Source organism: Pomacea canaliculata, linkage group LG12, assembly GCF_003073045.1.
Source record: "Pomacea canaliculata isolate SZHN2017 linkage group LG12, ASM307304v1, whole genome shotgun sequence".
NCBI classification, from domain to species: Eukaryota; Metazoa; Mollusca; class Gastropoda; order Architaenioglossa; family Ampullariidae; genus Pomacea; species Pomacea canaliculata.
This window is the reverse complement of record NC_037601.1, coordinates 21,807,569-21,829,567: the sequence shown is the minus strand read 5'-3', so window position 1 is coordinate 21,829,567 and position 21,999 is coordinate 21,807,569. Positions and strand designations below refer to the sequence as shown.

Genomic DNA, 21,999 nt, shown 5'->3' with positions numbered 1-21,999 from the left:
GTTACAGGTCAGCTGCGCAGGAAGCAGAATCACGTGACACTTCATCATCAATCACTCTTACACTTGCGAGGCAGCATGCTGAAGGCTGTCGAAATAAATAAGGGAGCACGAGTTTCACAGACTAAGCCTGCAGCATACAAGACCATCACAACTAGCACGAGCATTTCAGAATAATAACTTTTTAAAAACCGGTTGTGGCAGACATTTGGCACTCTCTTCGCCATTATAAAAGTTGTAGCGGGGAGCGATTTTTCTATTGACTGGGAAGAGCCTGGAACTTAATACAATTTCCACAAAACTGAGTAAATATACCCCTCCCTCCATTGTTGAGCTACACTAGTAACGGGGTACATGAGACACAGAGGTCAAGAGAGTGGATACACTGACGTAGAGAAGGCTTCAGCCAATGAGCGAGCAGAGAATACGTGTTCACTGGGCATATCGTGACGTCACGAAATAGACCTTTTCAGTCCACGTGATGTTTCTAGGCGAGTTTTCGAGAATCCAAGGGGGCATTCACACACACACGCACACCCTTAAACACTCTTTCTCTCGCACATAAACGCTCACACTCACACGATGTTCTTAGATAATAAATGGAAAGTGAACAACTTTACATTTTTCAATTATCTGTTTTATTTACTTCAATATAGACAACTGCACATTATATAAGTCCGTTTCAAAATGCTCCAGGATGACACCATAATCAGCGTCTCCATCACTGATTCCTCATAGAGATCCCCTCCATCGAGGCGGTCAACTTTTCATATCCACGTGAACAGTCCTCTAAGAGGTGAGCTTCGATAATTCATCTGCTGCCATGTTAATGTCAGGCGGTGGTGCATCGCTAGACATGTTCACCTGCGTGCGCAAAGAAAATCCAGAAATAGTTTTAAAAAACTGCTGCTGCTTAGTAGGTTTTTGTTGTTGTTTTTTAGGGTTATATACATGGGTATATATATATAGAGAGAGCAGTGTCAAGTGATGGATAGTGAAAACTGTCCCGATGACATGAACTTATAGCCGTGCCAGTAAACATACCTTCGTTGCTGGTTTACTGGCTGGCCGTTTCTCTGACTTCTTTCCTGTCTGAAGTTCCGACATCTGTGAGTCAAGTTTCTCTGTTTTCGACCTGTTCTGGAAATTAATCTGCAAACAAGGCAAAAACGCGCTCGTGCGTGTTAGCAATCGTTTTCATTTTGGGACCGGATTACGATAACATTACGATAACGATAGAGACAAAGAGGAGAAGAGTGGATGAAGAAAAAAATGTCTAGAGAGAAAGATATAAAATCTACCATTGTACTATAATAAGGCATATCAGAGTAGTTTTAAAGTTAAGCCTCATTCCGCGTAATTTGCACAACCGTGTCTGCTAGAAACAGCCAACTACCTGTAGTCGACAGGGGAGAGCACTACTACAAGAGACCAATTCGCGAACATTACGGTTACTTCCCTTGCCGTCCACAGCCAAAACTTGCGCGGAATTCGCTCGACCTCCTGTTTCTTTCCATTCTACTGCATTACGAAGCACGAAACACAAAATCGCTGTTAAAAATATATACTCACATTGACCGCTCAAATTTGGCGCTTAATTCTTTCGTGCTTTAGTCTAGGAGCTGAAATATCAGTGTAATCGAGAGAATGTTCTATCAATAAAATATGATCATCTATTACAGTAGAATTAAACCTTCTAAACTTTTATTTTGCGCTGGTGAGGCTACAATATCATATAGCTAATGTTAAAAATGGAGCACTAGTGTTGCCATTACTTACTTAAAAAGCTTGCACTGACCTCACTCAGGGTTTTGTCCTTATCTTAATTCTGAACTACTGTACACTCAGACCTGCTGGGAAAGTAGGGTGGAAGACACGGGAGGAAAGCTTAATTAACTTCTAAAGCAGTAAAATTAAGAATTAACTTTTACTGTCAACCATGAAATAATTAAATAAAATAGATGTGTGAAGGACTGGATAAAGATGATAACATTTCCCCCTACAGTGAAGACGAGAGAAACATTCTCATTATTTTATGAGAAACTGATGACTGGGTTACGACTGGTTTCTCTCTCTCCTGGTGACACACGAAAATACAGAACAGCAAGATGGACTGAAAGGAAATGCGTGTGCACCTTTTTTAAACTGGAATTTACAGCTTTCGTCTTGCTCTTCCTGACCCCAGCCACCTTCACTGCTATGGGGTCCTTCTTGAAGTTCTTCTTCTGACCGCCTCCCCGACCTTTGTTCTTTCCCATGGCGTCGCTCTGCTTCACACCTGGCAACACGAGACAACAATAAAGTACTTTCAAGACAGAAGGTGATTTTAGTTGCTTTTGCAAAAATTATATTTCGGTTTAACAAAACTCAGTTAATTTCAAAGCATTGTGACCAAGCTGCAGCTTTGAAAATTCTAAAATCAGTCTCTCTCTCACTCACACACACACAGATGGTATTAAGTAGTGCATTTGCGTGTGTGTGTGTGTGTGTGAGCATTCAGACGAACGAATGATACTTCTTATGCTTCTTATACCCATCTTGCGATTACTGCCAAACTAGTGGTGGGTCCATAGTCGGGTAGTGTGAATTATGACTTATCGTGTTCGCATCTACCCAGGAAATCACAGATTGGGTTCTGCGCGCTCTCTGGTCAAACCACACACCCATCTATCATTACCTTGCTAACAACCAAGATACCCATCTATTACTTCCTTGCCAACTAGCACGGTACCTAAGCTACTATCGGTGTGGGAGTGAACCGGGTGTACACAGTACTTTGAGCTGTCACGATCCGCTCACCCTCCGTGCAACTAATTGTAGTGTAATATCAAATATCAATGGCCTCGGTACTCAACCACTTCTCGGAGAAGAGGGGGAGAGAGAGAAAGAAAGAGAACGTCGATGAAGGTTGCCTATGTAAGCGATGCGATTTGCTACGCGGAGAAATCACGTCTCCTAAACGACGTAAACTTCACGTACTGACACATTTCAGGTAATAAGACACACTCTACTCCTTCCACGCACGTAATGAGACACGGGACTGGGACATCCCACAGTGATCCAGATTAATGCTCTCCGAGAATGAATTGACTTTAAGAAAAAGTTATTTCCTAATTGCTAATTGCCACTGTGTGGTAGCTGTTTGCCTCGACAGTTCCAACGAGCAGCAGGCCGGCGTCACGTGTCGTCAGCTCCTCGTGTAACACTGGAGACCAACACTGGAGTAGGACTCAAGGGCTTCCTGTCATGGCTAAAGAGCTGCTTGCGCCAATTTATGCCACAAAGGGACTGAAGGTCAGAAGTGGAGATCGTGTGCTGTTGAAATTCTTTGTCTAATTACTTTACAATGACTGACACACACACACACGGGCCAATGAACTCTGCTAAAGACCCTGATGATCCTTCTTAGCATCTTTTGTCTTCGCTCGTGTTCACTGACGCTCACTGCGCTGTGATGGCCACATTGTCATCCTCTAACATGTCACACGGATGGACAGGACAGAATCAAATAATGAGGTTTCAATCTCTCTGTTAAAAATCCGTGTCACACGTGGTTTGGATTATATATAAGGGACATCTAAGGTAATCCTATCATGTCTGGAGTGGGAGGGCTATCTTATCGAAATCATTAAAAACATTCGTTGTAAAAGATTTACATTTCTGTCAATAGTTCTAGAATTAAGATTATTAGAAGCAGAATTTAGATAATTAGTTATTCACTTGTCATATTTTGGGTTTTATTTTACAACGACCTTTAAATGTTTTCTTGCGGTCCTAAGTCAGGCCATGCATTACTATTCCTAAATATTCTTAACTGCTTGTGTTTGACTTGCATCGCCAAGATTTCTGCATGTGCTTGTGAGATCTTGAAAATGAGCCTGAAGACAGGTTGCCTCCATTGGAAACTCAATTATTCAGAACAAACGTCATGATGCCGAGACCGACGATTTAACACTTACTTTCTGGACCTCAGTTGACAACCCAGCTCTTGTTCTGTCCGCTGAGACACCGCCAAACGCTCAGGTCATGTGACCAGAACTTGTAGTTCAAGTCGTGTACACCACCGTCCCTTCTCTCTCTTTCTCTTCCCCACTAACCCCACCTCACCTCACCCCTTGGACCTACTTCCATGACTACCATCTATCACATCACCAGCTAACACGTAGGATAAACACATCTTTGCTCCTGGGGATCCGTTATTAATCGTTTCCAAGCCGCACCGCCATGGGCCATGCGAACTCTTTTTATTTTAAAAGCCTCGCAAAGTGTCCTAAACCCTGTGCCCTGTCCCCATAAATTCCTTGTAAAAACTAAAACGTGACCCATGCCGCCAACACTTGTCGGAGGCTGGGGTGGGGTTGGGGGAGGAGACCAAACCTTCACACGTACATTTTAACACTTTCCTACGGCCGGTTACAGCCAAAGCCGTACTGTCTTGACCCTGGTCCCTCCCATAGCCACTGGCCGGTGCTCAACGGTAACACTGTGATGATGTGGTCCGCACGGCGTTGTTATGCGGGGCTCGCGAATACTTGTTAACCCTTGAGAGGCTCCTAATACCTCCCACACCAAAAGAAGAAACATCGCGAGCTAATACACTATCCTCGTGAGAAACTGGACGAAAGACCTCCTCCCGACGTCCCACCCACCCCCAACTCACCCGAGACCTTACACTCAGTTGTTTATAAAGACCAGCTTTCCCCAATCCTCATTTGGCTGGTCTTCTTATCTGGACAAGCATCGTCGAAGATTTGACGAAGTTGTGAGTGAAAACCGCGTGAAACCAACGGTTTTGAGGGCGAACGTTCGGGGCACAGAAAATGTGGTCAACAGGCCAAGTCCAAACTTGTTTGCCAACACAATGTGGGCTTCGGAGGTTCGACGGTTCGAAATATTTGCTCGGTTAAGAAGAGCCTTTAGAGAAATATAAAAGATCCCGCAGCTTCTCTTAACGCATGGGTGCACGTGCGGGGTGAGTGCCCTCTCGAGACACGTTTATGTGTGCGTACGTGTGTGTGATAGAGGGTTGGAGGGAGTGACTCACAGGCCCCGCATCATGCTAATTTTAAAATCAAAGCGCGGACTTGCAGCTTTTTCCAGGGCTCTTCACCTGCACGTATCACTTTGCTCGCCCTCCCTCGCTACACCGCGCGGCGGCTTTGAAGTGAAGCGCCCCTCACGTCACGTCACGGCCCGTCACGCCGCGGCTGTTACCTCACCCCTGCGCGCAGGTCGTTCGGTCACGTGACTAAATAGCGAGCGCAGGCTCTAGTCGAGGGCTGGCCAGGTTCGCTCACATACAAGCCAGTGCGACAGCCACAAGGTGCTCTGCACAGCCAAGGTGGATGATGATGATGGTCGCTGACTGACACTGTGGCGTGCATGCCAGACCTGCTGCAGCAACAACAACCGACGCCGCCTGCAAGACTCGCGGACGGAACCAGATGCAGTCTATGAGTGCTGTGGGCTTTTTTCTGCCCTCCACTCGCTGAGGTCGGCATTGGCAGAGGTGAATTGGCTACACGTGTGGTTCTGGGTTGTCTGAGACGCATTATTGCCTGCTGTGTAGCAGACTGCTTGCTCTCCTGTAGACAGCAAGTGGCGAACAAAAGCCTCCTGCTGAGCTGTCAGGAACCTCGGGCAGCTGTGCTACAGACGGGAGAGAGTCGGAGACCTGACGGTTGTGAACGTTAGCTACCCGGGTATTGTGGGATTGGGTACAGTGGACTGTACCTCCCCGATGTTGTGACTGGACCGGACATCGTTCTTGAGAGACCTTTTTCCAGATTGATCCTCATCCGATTCATCGATGGGAACTGTGCACAGGACCAAGATAGTTGTTGTTCTGGCGGTGGTCTTCTTGGCTGGTCAGTGGCTCACTCTTCTCTCTTGCATGCATGCGTGTGAATGTGTGTGTGAGTGAGTGCATACGTGTTTGCGTATGAAGACCACAATGCTGACAGTATTCCACCACTATCGTCTCACTTGTTTTCCCTCAACTCTCTTCGTCATTCCATTCTATTTCTTTTTTTTTACTTTCCTTCCTTCAATCATGCATTGTACAAAGTACGGGTGAATGCATCCATTTATAGCTTTATAACGGGGTATAAAGCGCCAGTTATAGCTTTATGTCACAGACGTATCGGTAATTGTTGCAGCTCCAGGCAGTTTTCTCTTCCCTCAATTGATTTCATTTACCGCACCCTCCCTTCCCCTTCCCTGCACGAAGCTTCCATCTAAACTTTTCTACTTTTAGTCGCCATGTTCTTTACTGCATCACAAATGTGCAACCCACAATCCTTCGGTCAATGTAGGGGCAGAGGATGGAGTGTTACAAACTGATAAACAAATAATCTTTCTAACGCGCCCCCGATCTCTCCTCCCCTCCAGCTGCTATTTCCTCCGCACAATGTACCCTGGCTACACTGAATAAAGATTATCAACCTACCGAATAGTCAGCGTCTCGCACCTGTGCCCAACAAAAATGATAACAGAAGATACCGACTAAAATCTAAGCAGCAGTATGAAACACAAAAATAACCTGGCTGTAGAGGGCGGGACTACCCTGACAGGGAGTACCCTGGCACCAGGTACGCACTTTACTTCTACATCGGTGTCACAGGTAATACGAGGGGGCCAACTGTGGACATGAGGCTAGGGTTTCTTCAGGAATTTACATCAAAGGCTTCTTGGGATTCCTTAGGCAAGACAGGTCGCGAGGTTGACGAAGTAATGAAAGGTAGTGACTGCGTTTTCACGGAGTCAACTCTTGGTACGGACGACACAGACCGTGAAAAGTTTGGAAGGAGGAGGAGCGGAGCGAGTTTATTTATTCCAACTCCCATCCTGGGCTGTAGTACACGTTGAAATACTGAGAGATCACTAAAGAAATATCTCATTATTTTAGTCTGTCTTTTTGTGGCTATGTGTCCGTGTGTGTGCACGCGCGCATTTTGTCAGACTGCAAATACCTTTGATGTTACTCACCACTTTCTTCTCCGCGGTATGAGATTACTGCACAACATCCTCTACAATCAGAAATACCGTTCTGCTCGCTCCTCAGATTTTCAGTCTTGCACTTGTCATGGTTCCATCTGTTCCATGTACGATTCTTGTATGATTAACCGTCGTTCGCTTGTAGTCTCGTGTGCGGTGCACTGATCTTGCCACTACACTAGAAAATTCGCTTTACAAATGAAATAATTATTATGTGTATAATAAATATTGATCACTTACCCTGATTATTGACTATAATCGTTACGCGTACGATAAGGCTATGGCGGTCAGAGCTACCCTGTGAAAATTCCGGATATAATATTTTACATCTGAGTAGAATGGGTGACTGTACGAATACACTCACTGTAGCCTTTAAACCTGTTTATACATAATGGCTTCCTGTACCCAGTCACAGCGGCAACTCACTTAAAAGTAACTAAGCAATTTGACCTATGCCCCTGCAAAGTCCATTTTCTTCAACGACATCAACTTCACGAGTCGAAACTCTACTCGAGTTTGCCAAAGGCCACAAAAGTATCTCGGGCTCAGGAAAGCGCCAGCTTGCCCACCTTTACAACAATGGAGAAAAGCCAATTATCGAGGTCCACACGGCGACTACAGCCAGAGCTCACGCACTTCTGTTGACCCCATTCTTTACTGCAACATTGTCACACTTGTCGTCTGCACACCTGTACAGATCGTCCCTGTCTGCTGTCCTCTCTAACCCCACCTCCTCCCTACTCACCCCCTGTGCGCTCCTTGCACAGTCATGTCCCTCCATCCCCGCCATTTCGAAAGCGAAGGTGCTAGGGTTCACTGCCAAACTACCTCCCGTTCACACCCTATCCCCACTCCTTACCCCCTTCTCCAATACCCCTTCCTAGCCTCGAATGTGAACATCGTCGTGCTTACTTGTTTATCTCACTTGAGTCAGTTCGCGTGCTGTCATATTATTTTTCTGTCCCATTCGAGTTTTTCTTTCTTCTCTCGACGGCAAGAAGCTATAGTCCGTAACTATTTGCGCCAGGGGCAGAGAGGCGAGACTACCACCCTAGGAAGCCTTTAGGAACGGGTGCGTTCTGTTTGAAGGATTCCATTCACGCTGAGCTCTCAGGGGTCATAATCCGGTTCCTCTGCTTACCTCTCAATGAAAAAAGAAACCCCCCGTTGTTACATCTCGCGTAAAACTTCTGTTTTCTTCAGGCTCCTTGTGCCTGACAAGACAATTTATGACAGGGTAAGTCATGGACTCGTAATTATGCGTCTTGTCACACAGCAGCAGGTCAGTGGCATACGGAGGAGACTTGTGTTAGTTAGCCCTCGGGTATACCCAGCGTCGATATGGTCTGTAACGGCACACGTGACTCCTGGGTACACACAAGGACCCTTCTCGTAGACCTGAGTAGCTCTTGGAGAAAATGGAAGGACAATGAATAGACACATTCGCAGGACAGAGCGGGTCAGGCAGGTCCTGGCGCTCGGCCAAGACACGACCTTGTGTGGGTGTCGGGTAGTCGGAGGCCTTGGCTTGGAGGCTAGTTGCAGGTAACTCTGATAAACAGGGACTGAACTTGCAGGCCTGTCCCCTCATAGCAGCTTGGGTTGTTATATTGAAGTGCCCATATCAAGCTAACACTTTCTAAAGTAGTTGAAAGTAATTTACTTTTGAGATGATCAGCAGTAGAAGTATCAGACATACTTTCCCTACCACCCCGGTTATCACTGACTTTTCAGATACAGATAGTCGATAAGTAATCTGAGCAAATGTTTACAATATGGGCATATAACATAATTGCCACAGTCTTAATTGCCATAATAACATAATTGCCACAGACCAGGATTACACCGCTCTCCTGATACACTTGAATCATATCTGACAACGATCAGGACAAGAAGGTCTCCTTAATAAAAGAGGTTAATGTCCGGCAAAAGAAAACCCTCCGAGGGGGAGAAAATGTTTTACAGATCACTTACAAAGATACCAGGAGACTGCCGTTACAAGTGCTGCTATTAACATAACATCTAAAATTATCTCTAATACTGCCGACAGTCAGTCAATGCGTTCTTTACCCCGGGTATTCTAATGTGCATTCTTACATTGTAATGTGCAGGCAATAAAATGGCTTTTCTTAGGTGGGAGGGCAATCGTTGAAACTTGTACAATGCAATATCGGCAATGAGAACAGACACCATCTCCATACGACCGCCAGGTCTGAAGGTGCGAGAGATCATTTGTGGAGTTCAAACCCATAAAGCAGCACCGCAGGTAGGACAACCTAGCGAATTTCCTTTGCAAACCAACCTCTCTCCACAAGTACATACCTATCGGCCACACACCTACCTGGTTCTTCCAGGTAATTTTCATTTTATTACATTTACTCTCAGCTGTCTGTTAAATTAAATCATCCTGTCTCCAGTCTTTGACGGGAGGGAAGAACTTGGCTAAGAAAGAAAAAAATTTAAAGCATTTCCCCCCCATTTTCCGGTTTCTCAGCTGACAGTAAGTACTGAATGTTTTGGTGAAGTCAAACAAGGGGAGAAATGAATACAGTGTGGTGAACAACAAATACAATATCATCTACGATGTTTGCCTTTAATCCTCAATATCTGATTATTCAATGTGACCGGGAAACGAGGGCGCAGAGAAGATCTTCCACCTTGACCTGTGCAGGGTCGTAACTCGCGCCACGTGTCAAATGATGTCTTGTCGCTCGAGGTCGCCGATACCTTCCAGCGATCACTCTGTCCCTCCCTCCATCCTTCACGCACACAAATGTTTCCACCCTCCAGCCTCTCTCCCACACACACACAAAAACCGTGAATTTCCGGACAGCATTTAAAGCCTCACTAGAGCCATAAATGTCATACACCAAACCCACAAACCCGCCGTTAATCTCCCTGGCACCAAGGGACGTTACCTCGGAAACCAAAAGCCATCCCCTGTCCCCCTTCCCTCGTCTCACCCATTCACGGCTTGGCGGTCACGTGAGAGGGAGGAAAAGAGTGACAGTTACAGGTGGGAGATATAGACAGGATAAGCCTTTCCTTAACCTTGTTTCCTGATGACTCATCGTCGGGGACCAGCGAACGTGGCGACACCTTCCGGCAGAGGCTGCGCGCCACGTAGCGCGAGTGTTTAGTGTTTTTACAGGACGCTAAGCTGCACGTACACAAGGACCTTAATTAGTGTAATTAGTGCCGAGCCCTACTTAACACGTGTTTATCTCACAACTGTTCCGGCGTAACATCCGTGACAGACCATAATAATCAGGATAAGCATACATTTTGCAAGGGAAATCCTACAAGTCGGCCATGGGGTGGGACAGTGTATTCTCCTCGAAAACAAAGTCTTACCCAGATGTGTATATGTGTGTGTGAGAGAGCAACGACAAAATGAGAGTCTCTTGAATCCCTTGACTGCATTTAGTGATCCGTGACCTGCCTACACAGAGTGAATTTCACGCTCGCGCGAGCTCGCCCATCACAGAGGTACACTAGCATGATCACGCTCTCTACGACTGGAGGTGAGATTGTGGAGTCTGTCGCCGAGCACGAGTAACTGTGAATGAAGAGACCGCCTACCTCGCGTTTTATTAGACCAGGATTACACCGCTCTCCTCATACACTTGAATCATATTTACATATTCACGGCGTCTCGTATGAGAGTAGGTCCAGTTTAGTGTACACCGGGGATGGGACAGCACACATTTGCAGTTAGTTATTTATTCCATTTGGGTCAAATTACCTTGGAATCCCAACTGTCCCAAAACTGGATCAAGTCTTGGCAAGCCTGTCTCGCACAGGGTGTGCCAACTGATTTTAGGTCTGCGCGTGCGTCGCTGGCACGTAAATAACATCATAATGGACACTAATTATGCCCTCCTGTACAATCACATCATTTGTAATTTTATTAACTAAGACGTGAATAGGTGGACTGCTATCTGCCGTGACCAACGCTTAGCCTCTTGCGAAGTTCTCTCGGCGAGTTAAACAATGAAAAAACATCCAAAAAACAAAAACAAACACAAAAAAATAAAAGATTGAGCATCTTCCTAAGCCAATGGCCCTGGGACAACGTGGGAAACTCAAGGAAAAGCATCTTGTTTCCGAAGGTCATAAAGCGATGTCCAGACCCCGCCAAATGATCCTTTACCTCTGTAGCCATAGCTATGAAGGGGAGGCAAAGATGCCTGGTGTACTGAAATATGAAGTACATAGTATCCACGGGATCTGGGATTCGCCTTGTTACTACAAAAATAATGTTTTCCCTGAGATCCCCATTTTGCCCTGGGGAAATGTCTTACTCTCACTTCGTAACTTCGGCCCCAGAAGAAAAAAAGATCGTTGCAAAAGTACAGCAGTGAGGTCCCTTGCATGTACACCCCGCCCCTATTCAAGAGGTGGTAGTGGTGGGGTGGGTACTTGAGGTCGGGTAGCCAGGCTAGCTATTCTTTAGGGTCTATTAGCATGACTTGAATAGGAGACTGGTTTTCTGATTCTCCGGGCTCCCGTGGCTTCCGCACAAGCCGTGGGCAAAAAAATTTTTTTTAAAAAAAACAACCACCCACGAAATGCCGGTCTTTTGTAGCAGCCTCAGTAACACAAGGCTTCACTGACAATCGCACAGTCGGAGTTACACCATTGAAAACAAACCATAACATTTTTTTAAATTATTTTTTTACATACGTGTGGGGCAATTGAAAAGTACTCACCCTAAAGGGCAATCCTAGTAACACAAAACAGTAAAGGCGCCTGTACAATGTGTTTATTAACTAGAGCTGCATAATGCAGTAAACGTGTTACTTGGCGGTATTACAGACACATGAAGGCAGCAGTCTGCACACTGCAATATGTTTAAGGTGGGCAATCGTGCAGGTGCAGGTTTGTCAGATGGTCCGCCGTGTTGTGCCCCGCGCTGAATACAGTATCTTAGTTCTAGGGAGAAAGGGGTGTGTTTATTAGCCTTTGTTTACATATAAACACACACATTCAAAGCTTAGCCGATTACAACACCTCCACACTTGTAAATAATGAAACTCTCTCTCACAGCAATTTTCGCCAACGGAATATTCTTCCTGCGTAATTTATTCCTTTTTTTATTCGCAATGAATCCCCTCAGATGGGTTCCTATGTTAGCTGAAAGGACGGGGAGTGCAATTGTTTTGTGTGATAATCTCGCTACTGGCGCGTTTCCTCGAGACATGTTTTCATCCATGCGTCGTTAGAGTGCTGGGAGACATCAGCCACAGGGCAACGACAGCAGTCATCTGTCTTCCTGTCTTGTCCCTGCCGGAAAACATGTGGCAAAGGACAGGACACTCTTTTTAAGCACGATTACAGCTTGTGAACCATCTTTCCGTGGACACCCTTCATCAGTCTTGTTTTCTCACCTCAGCGAACTCAGACAGGGTTCGCACCCTATAGGTCCCTGCTCAGGTAGGGAGCTAGGTAATCATCCAAAACCAATACGTCCAATTCACGTAGCATACTGTTTGCAGCAATGAGGATCTTCTGGTCAGTGATCTTCTCGAAGCCTCGTTTCAATCTCTGGTATTGTGTAACCATGGAGACGCGCAGGCGTTAATTTTGTCGTTCGATAACCGCTGTGCATGGACTGGGTGGACAAGCATGGCGAGAAAACAATTTCACAGTGAAGCTTATCGCAAGCTGTGGACAGTTAGTAAGCATTCTAACACTCTCCGGATATAACTTTTCCCAAAGAAATGATCACGTGACTTAAATGTTTTATCTCAAATGGTTTCTGGACGGGATCCAATAATTCACAAAGTAAGAAACACGACAATAGGAAAGGATATTTTCGACCGCATAATTCCCCCCTAAATTATGCTGGTCAACGCACGACTCAACGAGGGTGACACCATCGCTCACCTCCGTGCCCCACCCGTTAGCTCACCCAGTGGGTAGCCTGGTAGCAGCTGATTATAAAGAGACACGTGAAGCAATGAGGCAGGTGGAGGTACTCGAGAGGCCATTAAGCGCAGGTGAAGTGGCCCATAAATCCACAACCTCTCAAAGTAAACGGAAAAAAAAAAAAAAAAAACTCGCTGACCTCCACCGGTTGAGTTGATATATGTCACGTGACACCAGCAAAATATCATCGTCTTTCCGGAAGGACGGGAGGACGTAAGAGGAGAAGCTTGCAAACCCGACACGGCGCTAAACGTGCCGACCTCTGAAGACGACTTTCAGTTGTACACGTCATCGGGGGAAGATGACCGTTGACGAGAACAACACTGTTTTGTGTATAAGACAATCCAGACTGAGGTCTTCTACTCTTTCTATCCTTTCTTTCTCTCCTACACACACGCGAGCGCGCTCCCGAATTGCAGTGCCCTTGGTTGTCCTGCATTCCTTTGCTATGTGCAACACATTCCGAATAACAATCTCAGTACTTTATCTTTAAGCCCTGGATTTAAAATATCAACAAATGCTGGCACGCGCTTGGGAAAGTCTATCCCTATCTGATCAAACCACGTCTGCGCAGAAAATGCTTCTCCTCTCCTCGACCCTCCTCGCCTCTCCTCTACCCTCCTCGCCTCCCCCTGCCCAATGAATGATCACACAAAAATGTAAATGCAGTGAACAAAGGGGCTGCCTCAGTGCGCCGAGGGCAGTTACAGCTTCTTATGTAGGTGAGACGCCTGCAACTCGTCCCTTGACAACGCAACTCCTCCTTGACAACGATGCCCTGCTGTGGACAGGAGGTAACGCTTACAAAACATGAAACTGTAGCCGCCCGACAATAAAAGGTTTGATTTCTTTTTAACCTCCAGGCTGGTCGCCTCACCCTGCAGGGCTACGTGATGTACTACTCTCACGTGCATGTACCTGAGAACTTCAGATGCTCTTCAAGATGTCCGAGTTGCAAAGCAATGCAGGTGGGTGTGGCGGGAAGCACAGAATAACGAAATGAAGGAAAACGAATAAACTTCAGTTGCGAGTTCTACTCCATACAATCCATGTCTCAAGTTCAGTAAACAATCTGAAATTCGTGAACTCATTCAGACGAGCTGATCTTTTACCGACACTGAGGCCAAAATCTACGTGGATTCGTGTTTCTTTTATTCGGTCTGTCACCTGCTGGCAACGGATCTGCCGACAAGAACTCAACAAGTGAAAAATGCACATGTCTGGCCATGAAGAATGTGCAGGTGTAAATAGATACAAAGGTAAGGCAGGGCACAATGCTCTGCAGTGTGAAAAACGAAAGTCCTGCAACACGCCATGACAATGGAGAGGAGACTAGATGATAATTGAGAGGACGGGGGGCGGGGAGGAAAATCATTCACTCTGTCAGGAGTTGGGAAGGGTGCATTTACAAGCCGCCGTGCCCGTGCATCACATCCGGCGCCCCCACCCCCCTGGTGTCTTTACCTGCTACACCACAAAGTCCAGGGAACGGATTCAAAGTTACATTGACGCATGCGCTGTGGCAGCACATAAATAACAGTAGCCCTCCACAACCCCTCCACACACACTCATGCAGAATCTTTTCAGGTTCTGCTGAGTCTTGTCAGACGTGGGCTTAGAACGAGTAAGCTAATTGTCCTTTAAAACCCTAAAGTGTAACCTGACCCTGACCCATAATGCAGGTTTTCAAAGGTCAATGGCCAAGTCGGTTTTAAAGATTTAAAAAAAAGAAAGCATCCAAGATAGGCGATCTCACTTTTTACGATTTATTTTGACCCAGACGAAACCTACACCCACACTAACCCACCCAGTCCCTGCAGGAGTCTACACATGGCAGATGACTGAGGTGTGTGTGTGTGGGTGTAGGGGGAGGGTCGCTTTCCGTAAAAGAATAAAAGACGGATCGTATCTTGAAAAGGCACTCGATGTCTCGAGCTTGATGAATGGGGATTTCAGGCCCCTTGAATCGGGGCCCAGGTGCCCAGGCGGGTTTTTACCTGAGTTATGAGCGGTGGGTGCAGGGAAGATAAAAGATTGAGGCCCTGATAAAATTTACAATGAAATTACACCACATACACAGAACCTATTTATGTCTCGCCAAATGCATCGCAACATTTCAGAAGACAACGTGCGTGACACAGAAGCGTGACATTTCTTTCGGCTACCTCATCTTCCTTGTGATGAATATCGTATTGGCTACGACTTTGTAAACACAGGAAAGGGGCTGAAAGGTGTTGGTATTCACCTCCCTCTCTTGTATGTGTGAAAGAGAGAATGAGAATGTGTGCCCTCGTTGTGTGTTTGTGTCCATGCTTGAAGCCAAGTGAGAAAGGGGCAGGGGAGGGAGATATACAGACAAAGCATTGTTCTCAGCTCAGTGTTGTCACAAAATTACTCCCATAAAATGAGCATACACTTGGTGAGTATTGGCTAAACAGAATGGCGGAGCACGGGTGAGCAGTGTTGCGACTCACTGACTCACCCTGCGGACACCAAAACCAATCCGCGCTCTCCCATCAATGAAAGCGCGGTGCTGGTGGTGCTGGTGGTTGAAGACGACGGGGTTTCTGGACAACTGATCGGTGTAAAATCACAAACGCAGTGATATCACCATTTTATTTTTAAGAAACTCGCAAGAAAACTAAAAATGTAAGTCACGAGTCGCTTAATCAGTGATGCTGACGATAAACTCACTCCAAAGCTTGATTATTTTTTATTATTATTGTTTGTTTAGGAGGCAACGCACATGAAGCCTTTGACAAGGCCTTCCGCCAGTTTCTCCATGAACACGGCTACAGAGGAGGTGCTGTCGGTGCGCTCAAGGACGGCCGCCTGGTTCTGGCCAAAGGTTATGGGGTCAAGCATGACGGAACGGAGGTCAAGACGGGAGGTCGCTTCCCTGTGTCCAGCATCTCCAAGAGCATCACTGCAGTGGCGGTGCTAAGGCTCGTTCAAGACGGACTCCTGGACCTCGAAGACACTGTGTTCGGACCGCAGGGCATCCTGCACACCCTGACGCCCCTCAACAAGGAATGGGTTGACCACAAGATCAGGGACATCACTGTGGGGCATCTACTTCGTCACAGTGGCGGATGGGACCAGAACAAGGTTGGACAATTATTTCCTCTTTCTCCTTTAGACACTAGTTAACTTAACGGTCCACAAATCTAGCAAACGTTATCAGTATTGCAGACATGTTTTCTCCAGTCATCACAGATCCTTAGAGTGTTAGGGCAGGTAAGGTAGCGAGGGTGAGGAGATATGCACCACACTTGTGTGCTAGCGAGTGGGTGGAGAAAGGGAAGGAGCGGGATAAAAAGAAGAGATATGGGGATGTCTTGTATATGTGTGTGTGTGCAAGGACACTTATAGTCATAACGCCCTTCTTCTTTAGCACTTAGCACAGTCAGAGACCAAACACGCTACGAAGTCGCCAGATTGTTTATCATGTTCGTCTGCTGTTGTCTGCAGGGGCCGATCTTTGACCCCGTGCTGAATGAGGTGTACCACAGCCGCGGTCAGCACGTCCCTAGCATCAGCAAGACGATGGACGTGCCGCCTCCGCTGGACGCTGCCACTCTCATCCGCTTTGCTATCTCCCAGCCTCTGGATTTTACACCGGGTACCAAGGCGGTCTACTCCAACCTGGGCTACCTCGTGCTTGGCCGCGTGGTGGAGGAGACTTCCGGTCTGGCGTACGAGGAGTACGTCAAGAAGTTTGTTCTCAACCCCTGTGGCATGTGGCACACGCGGGTGGGGGACCCTTATACGGCGCACGTCCTGGAGGTTCCAGAAGGGAAAGTCCCGGCCTCGGAGAGCGGGCACTCACCCCCCGAGCTCCCCCTCCTGGACCTTTTGGACTCTCGAACCGTCGACTCCACCCTGGGCTGGTACTCGACGGTCTATGACGTCATGCGGTTCGCGCGCTGCGTCTTCGACGGTGATCGCGTGCTGAATGACGAATCCCTAGAGGCTCTGCTGCAGAAGCAGGAAATAGAGGGCGGGCCTCACTCCCCGGACATGTGGTTCTGCGCCGGATTTCACGCTGGAGCCAAGAATGTGGTATGGCAAGAGGGCGATGCGAACGCGGATGACATCATCCTGTACCGCAACCTTAAGCCGGACGGCCAGCAGCAGCTACCGGACACCTGGGTGGTGATGCTGTACGGCCACAAGCTGCAGCGCCTAAGACACAAGACTCGCGTACTCATGGGGCAGTTGGGCGATTGGCTAGCCACTGAATCATCTTCGCCGCTTCGCAACCTTTTCGCCCGCGACCTCTCCGACGTCGATGCGATGGATGACGACGTGCTGGTCAGGTTCCGAGTGGACGAGCACCACCTTGACGCTTACGTCAGCGCCGTCCAGCGGGAAGGCTACGACATCCGCTGGATCTCCCCCTACACCCACCGTCACCATACCTCCTTCCTTCTTGTCAGCCACCGTCTCGACGTCGTCACTGCCTCCGACGCCGCTGCTGCGCGGTCAGCCAGCGACTTCAAGCTGGATCACGGGCTGAGCGAGGACCAGCTGCTGTCGCACAAGCTACATATGGAGAACCAAGGCTACAACATCACCTTCTTGCAGAGCTACCACAGCCAGTCCCATGAGGCTGGCGACTGCTTCATGGCCATATTCCGGAAGAACGCCTTCACCAGCCAGGCCCAGCTCAAGTACGGCACGGACCACCTGCCGGAGCCCTACGACAAGCTGGTGCAGATGTACCACGAGGAGCACTTCCGTCCCTTGGTGCAAAGCGTGCTGCCGCACAAGGGCGAGGAGGAAGAGCACTTCTCTTTCATCTTTCTGCAGGTGCCCGGCGAGAAGCCAGTCGACTTCAAGAACTACTACCGCCTGCCCGAGGCCAGGCTGGAGCCCACCATCGTACTGAACAGCCGGCAAGGGCGCACGCTGGCCTTCCTAGACTCGTACGAGCTGGAGGGCAAGGCCCGCTTTGCCGCTGTCTTTACTAACGAGACCAAGGCGCGCTGGCTCTTTAAGGGCGGTCTCTTGCAGGAGCAGGCTGCCTTGCTCATCGAGACCAAGCTCCCGTCTGATCTGTGGCCCAAGCTCATCGTGGCGCACGCGGACAAGAACAGCAGCGAAGTCAAGTTCTCGGTCTTCCTCCTCAGCCAGAGAGAGGATGGCCAGACGGCGAGGATGGACACGTATCTGATGGACCATCTCTTGCCGGAGGAGGAGTCCACCGGGAGTTTAAAAAGGGTCGTCGTCGATGGCAGCAACATCTGAGGTCTCCAGATTGGGATCTCACATGGACAAAGCCTTGTCTTAAACTCGTTTTAACTGGAGCGTGGTGCCTAGTTCGGCAATTGAAGTTGACCAGTGAGATCGGTGAAGGAACACATGAAAAACGACACAAACATCGGTTTCTGGTTCTTAATCTGCTCAAGCCGGAAGATATAAAATCTCCAGCACGCAGAAATATGAAACACGCCCTTTTCAACTTTTAGAAAATTGTGTTGCCAGGCAGTGAAAAGAAAGTGTTCTTCCCCTTATTTATTTTGAACTTTAAGTGAAAACTCAGTGCATTGACTACAACAGGGGGAAAGAATACAAACTTCTGTGTACTTAGAACTTCAAAATTTTCGTAATGTATTGTGTACCATCCATCGAAATTATTCATTGTTTCTCATAACTAAAATAATGTAAACTGATATACCTTTCAAACCCTGTATATAATAACTCGATATTTTCTCGCTTTTGTTTAGTTATTAGATAGTGGCAAACATAGAATTATTTTGTTAGCAGGGCATCACAGAGCCACCGTGTAGCAGACGTTTAGAAAGCAAAACAGTTTGTGAAGCAGGTGCTTTCTGACCAAGTCAGACACTAAGCTACAAAGATTCCTTTAATAGGAAAATGCTTTAAACAAAACGAAAACATTGCAGCATTGTTTCGATATACTAGTATTCAGTATGATATTATCTTAAAACCACCGCACATCGCTTACAACCAACCCATCATGATTACCCCTAAGTGACCGTCAGGATCCAAGTGTTCTTAACCGGGGCAAATATGGAGAACGTTTGACCAATTCCGGTAAAATTTGATAAAACTGTCATATAAAAAATAGGTTCAGCCTTCGTCGACTTTTTTAATAGGTGAGAATGGCCTTTAGACATGACAGCTTGGAAGTCGTAGAAAAATGGACAATGATGAGCAGACATTAAAGGAACCTGTCTTTTCTGCTTCCTTCGTTACTCCCTTGTCCACCAAAGAAAAAAAAAAAGTCCGAAAGTACCACTACTATTCAGTTAGAATTGGCATCCATCAAAGATAATGACAAATCTTTAACTCTTAAAAGAACTTAATTTATTCGAGATTTAGCTTGCCAGCCACTACATATTTTTCCCAGTCCCCATATTTTTCTTTGTTTTTGCTCTTCAGTTGTTCACGAAAGTTGAACCTCATGCACCTTTCTTCCTGGCATTCTTCAGATGGTAACACATGGCAGCCGCTGGCTGTAAAAAGAATGCCATCGATGCTTTAGCTTTCCACCTTTCCCCAAGCTGTCTGTGCCGGCTTCCCGCTGCTTGTTTCTCATCAAAGAAGCATTGCCGTGGCAGGGTGGTGGAAAGGGAAGCCAACGATATTCAGCCCCAAGGTTTACTTCAAGCGGATGATTATAGCTCAGCTTTGCGAGACTGTAAAAAGAAGGATTACCATAAAGCAGAGAGAAAAGACAGCTACCATCTCCACGGCTCACTGACGTAAGACGATCGAGAGGGTCGTCGTCGCGTACTGCCACGTGACAATGGAACTACGTGCTGTGGACGGGGTGTGTGGTGGGGAGAGAGAGAGACGCATATGAACGGTAGATTACTCGTAGGTTTGTAGTTTGTTTTTAAAGGTACCAAGTTCTTTTTTTTTTTCAATGAATGTGGTGTGGGTCAGCCGAATGGGCACAGTGGTGGACATGCCAAAGTCTTTAATGAGTGCAGCAAAGGACAGCCGTGGAACTTTATTACATCCCCTTTGCAAAAATGCGCCGCAAAGACTAGTCCAAGAAAAAACTGCCCTTGACCAAAATACCTTTACACCATTCCTGCAACTAAGGCGATATCACCGCGAGATATTACAGGCTGCAGAGTGTCCTGGGCAGGATTGCATCAACTAATTGTCTCCCCACAGGCATCTGTTTAAGTGTTCTCTCACCTACATACACTGGCTGGTACAACTCAGGCAAGTGCAGATCTCCACCTTGCCCCTGTTGCCTTTTCTACCTGTTTAAGCCAGGCAGTAGCCACCACCACCGCCTATTTCACCTGGGAACACTGTTGATGTGGCTGAAAACAGCTAATGCACACCTGCGTTAATACCGGCACCAGAGGCGGCTTTAGGCGTGTGCAAAACTGTGCATCTGCACTACGCTGTACTACCGTAATGAGAATATCACAGGCCGCCACTTGGTTTTATTGACATTGGCGAGTGAAGGGGCCACCGATTCTTTCTCTGTCCAGAGCTGCCACAAGCCTTGAGCCACTCCTGCTGGCACTCCACTAGTCATGCTTAAATAGCTCATACCTCTAGTTATAGGTAGCACTGACTGGCAAGCTCCTCTCATGCCTAGGATTACCTTATCTGGATCCTATCATATACTAAATACAGTCAAATCTCCCTACTATGCCACCCCACTACTATGCCACTCTCGGTATTATGCCACTTTTGCTAGGTCCCGACTATAAATTCAATGTAAAAAAAAATTTACTATGCCACCCCTACTCTCGCTACTATGCCACTTTTTTGTGACTGTTAAAAGACACAAGTTGTAAAATTCCGCGCAGTGCTCGACTATTATACTGTATGGTAGTGTGGGACATGGCTGTTAGTGGGGATGGAACATAGCACGCACACAGGGAGGTGGAGGCTGGCAATGTGGGGGGGGGTCGCTGGCCGGGTGACAGTCACGTGACAGAGGGAAGGCGTGAGGGAGTCGACTAGCGACAGGATGCAGGTGCGCGATGTGGTTGGAGGGGTGGAGGATGAAGAGGTGAGGGGGAGAATGAGAGGAGACAGCTAGCGAAGCCGACGATTCTTGAGAGCTTTGGACCAGACCTGGGCAAAGGCCTCCTGTCTCTGACCGGCCCGCCCGCCAGTATATATACTATATATACATATAGTATTGGGTAAAACTGAGTTAACTATATTAGTCCGGCCCTCTAAAACCATCCCAATTTCTCATGCGGCCCCTTGGGAAAATTAATTGCCCACCCCTGCTTTGGACTGACGGGTAACTTGAGCAAATAAAGCCGTTTTCACGAACCCCCACTACTATGCCACTCTCGCTACTATGCCACTTTTGCTCGGTCCCGGTAGGTGGCATAGTAGGGAGATTTGACTGTATAGTTTATTTTTGATTCCTTTCACTCCCCTCCATTAATAGTTAACTTTTCTGAGGAGGAGATAGCAAAGCAGGTACACATCACTGACAGGTTGTAATACCCTTATGTAATGGTGAAGACACCCAGAGTTTCAAATGACATCACAAAAGGTCTGTGTAGTGTTGTCACCCCTGAGGTCTGCAAGGTCATTGGATACTTTGCACCTTAGAGACAATAACAGATGCCTTAAATACTTTCTAACTGCTGAGCATGATGCTAAATTCAGGCAAGAACATGAGCTGACATTTGAAACATATAAGGCGAGATCTCAAAATGTTTCAGCGAATGAAAAGGTTTAAATTACAGTGTAAGTTCACTTGATACTTAGGACATACAACCTCTCTATTTCATGTCACAAGAATGTGGGTTTTTAAAAATATCAGATATGTGTGCAAAACACTAGCCAGTACAACTGTTCTTGCTGAATCATTATACGTAGAATTAGCTCCACATGACTCTGGCTCCAACTCCATGACGATCAAATGATTTAAAGTGACGTTCAGTATTAGATGAAACAAGACAAGGTTTGACAGCAAGAATTATTATTATTTATATCACTTAGAATAACTATAAACTATAAATAAACACATTAATTTATGAGTGTTCAACGGCAGATCCATAAATGATAGTTAAAATATGGTTCTTTACTGAAACCCTTTGATCATATTATTTT

The 21,999-nt window shown here is 46.9% G+C and overlaps 2 protein-coding genes across 3 annotated transcripts in view; one reads left to right on the top strand and one right to left on the bottom strand.

Moving 5' to 3' along the window:
- Nucleotides 1-683: 683 nt before the first annotated feature.
- The window catches only part of LOC112577273, a 28,773-nt gene continuing 7,457 nt past the window's right edge, over nt 684-21,999 (bottom strand). The window contains exons 1-4 of one of the 2 annotated variants that reach the window (XM_025260327.1): nt 3,957-4,011; nt 2,133-2,275; nt 1,042-1,149; nt 684-861 (exon numbers count right to left, since the gene is read on the bottom strand). In XM_025260327.1, coding sequence (XP_025116112.1) covers nt 787-861; nt 1,042-1,149; nt 2,133-2,255 — 306 coding nt within the window. In that variant the 5' untranslated portion in view covers nt 2,256-2,275; nt 3,957-4,011 and the 3' untranslated portion in view covers nt 684-786. Of the gene's footprint in view, nt 862-1,041; nt 1,150-2,132; nt 2,276-3,956; nt 4,012-21,999 lie in introns of those variants that run through there. The other variant, XM_025260326.1, reaches the window with a different exon arrangement.
- LOC112577254 lies at nt 5,242-20,670 on the top strand. The gene is made up of 3 exons (XM_025260301.1): nt 5,242-5,864; nt 15,659-16,032; nt 16,396-20,670. Exons 1-3 carry the CDS (start codon nt 5,807-5,809, stop codon nt 18,172-18,174), a joined length of 2,211 nt encoding a protein of 736 aa, XP_025116086.1. The 5' UTR covers nt 5,242-5,806; the 3' UTR covers nt 18,175-20,670.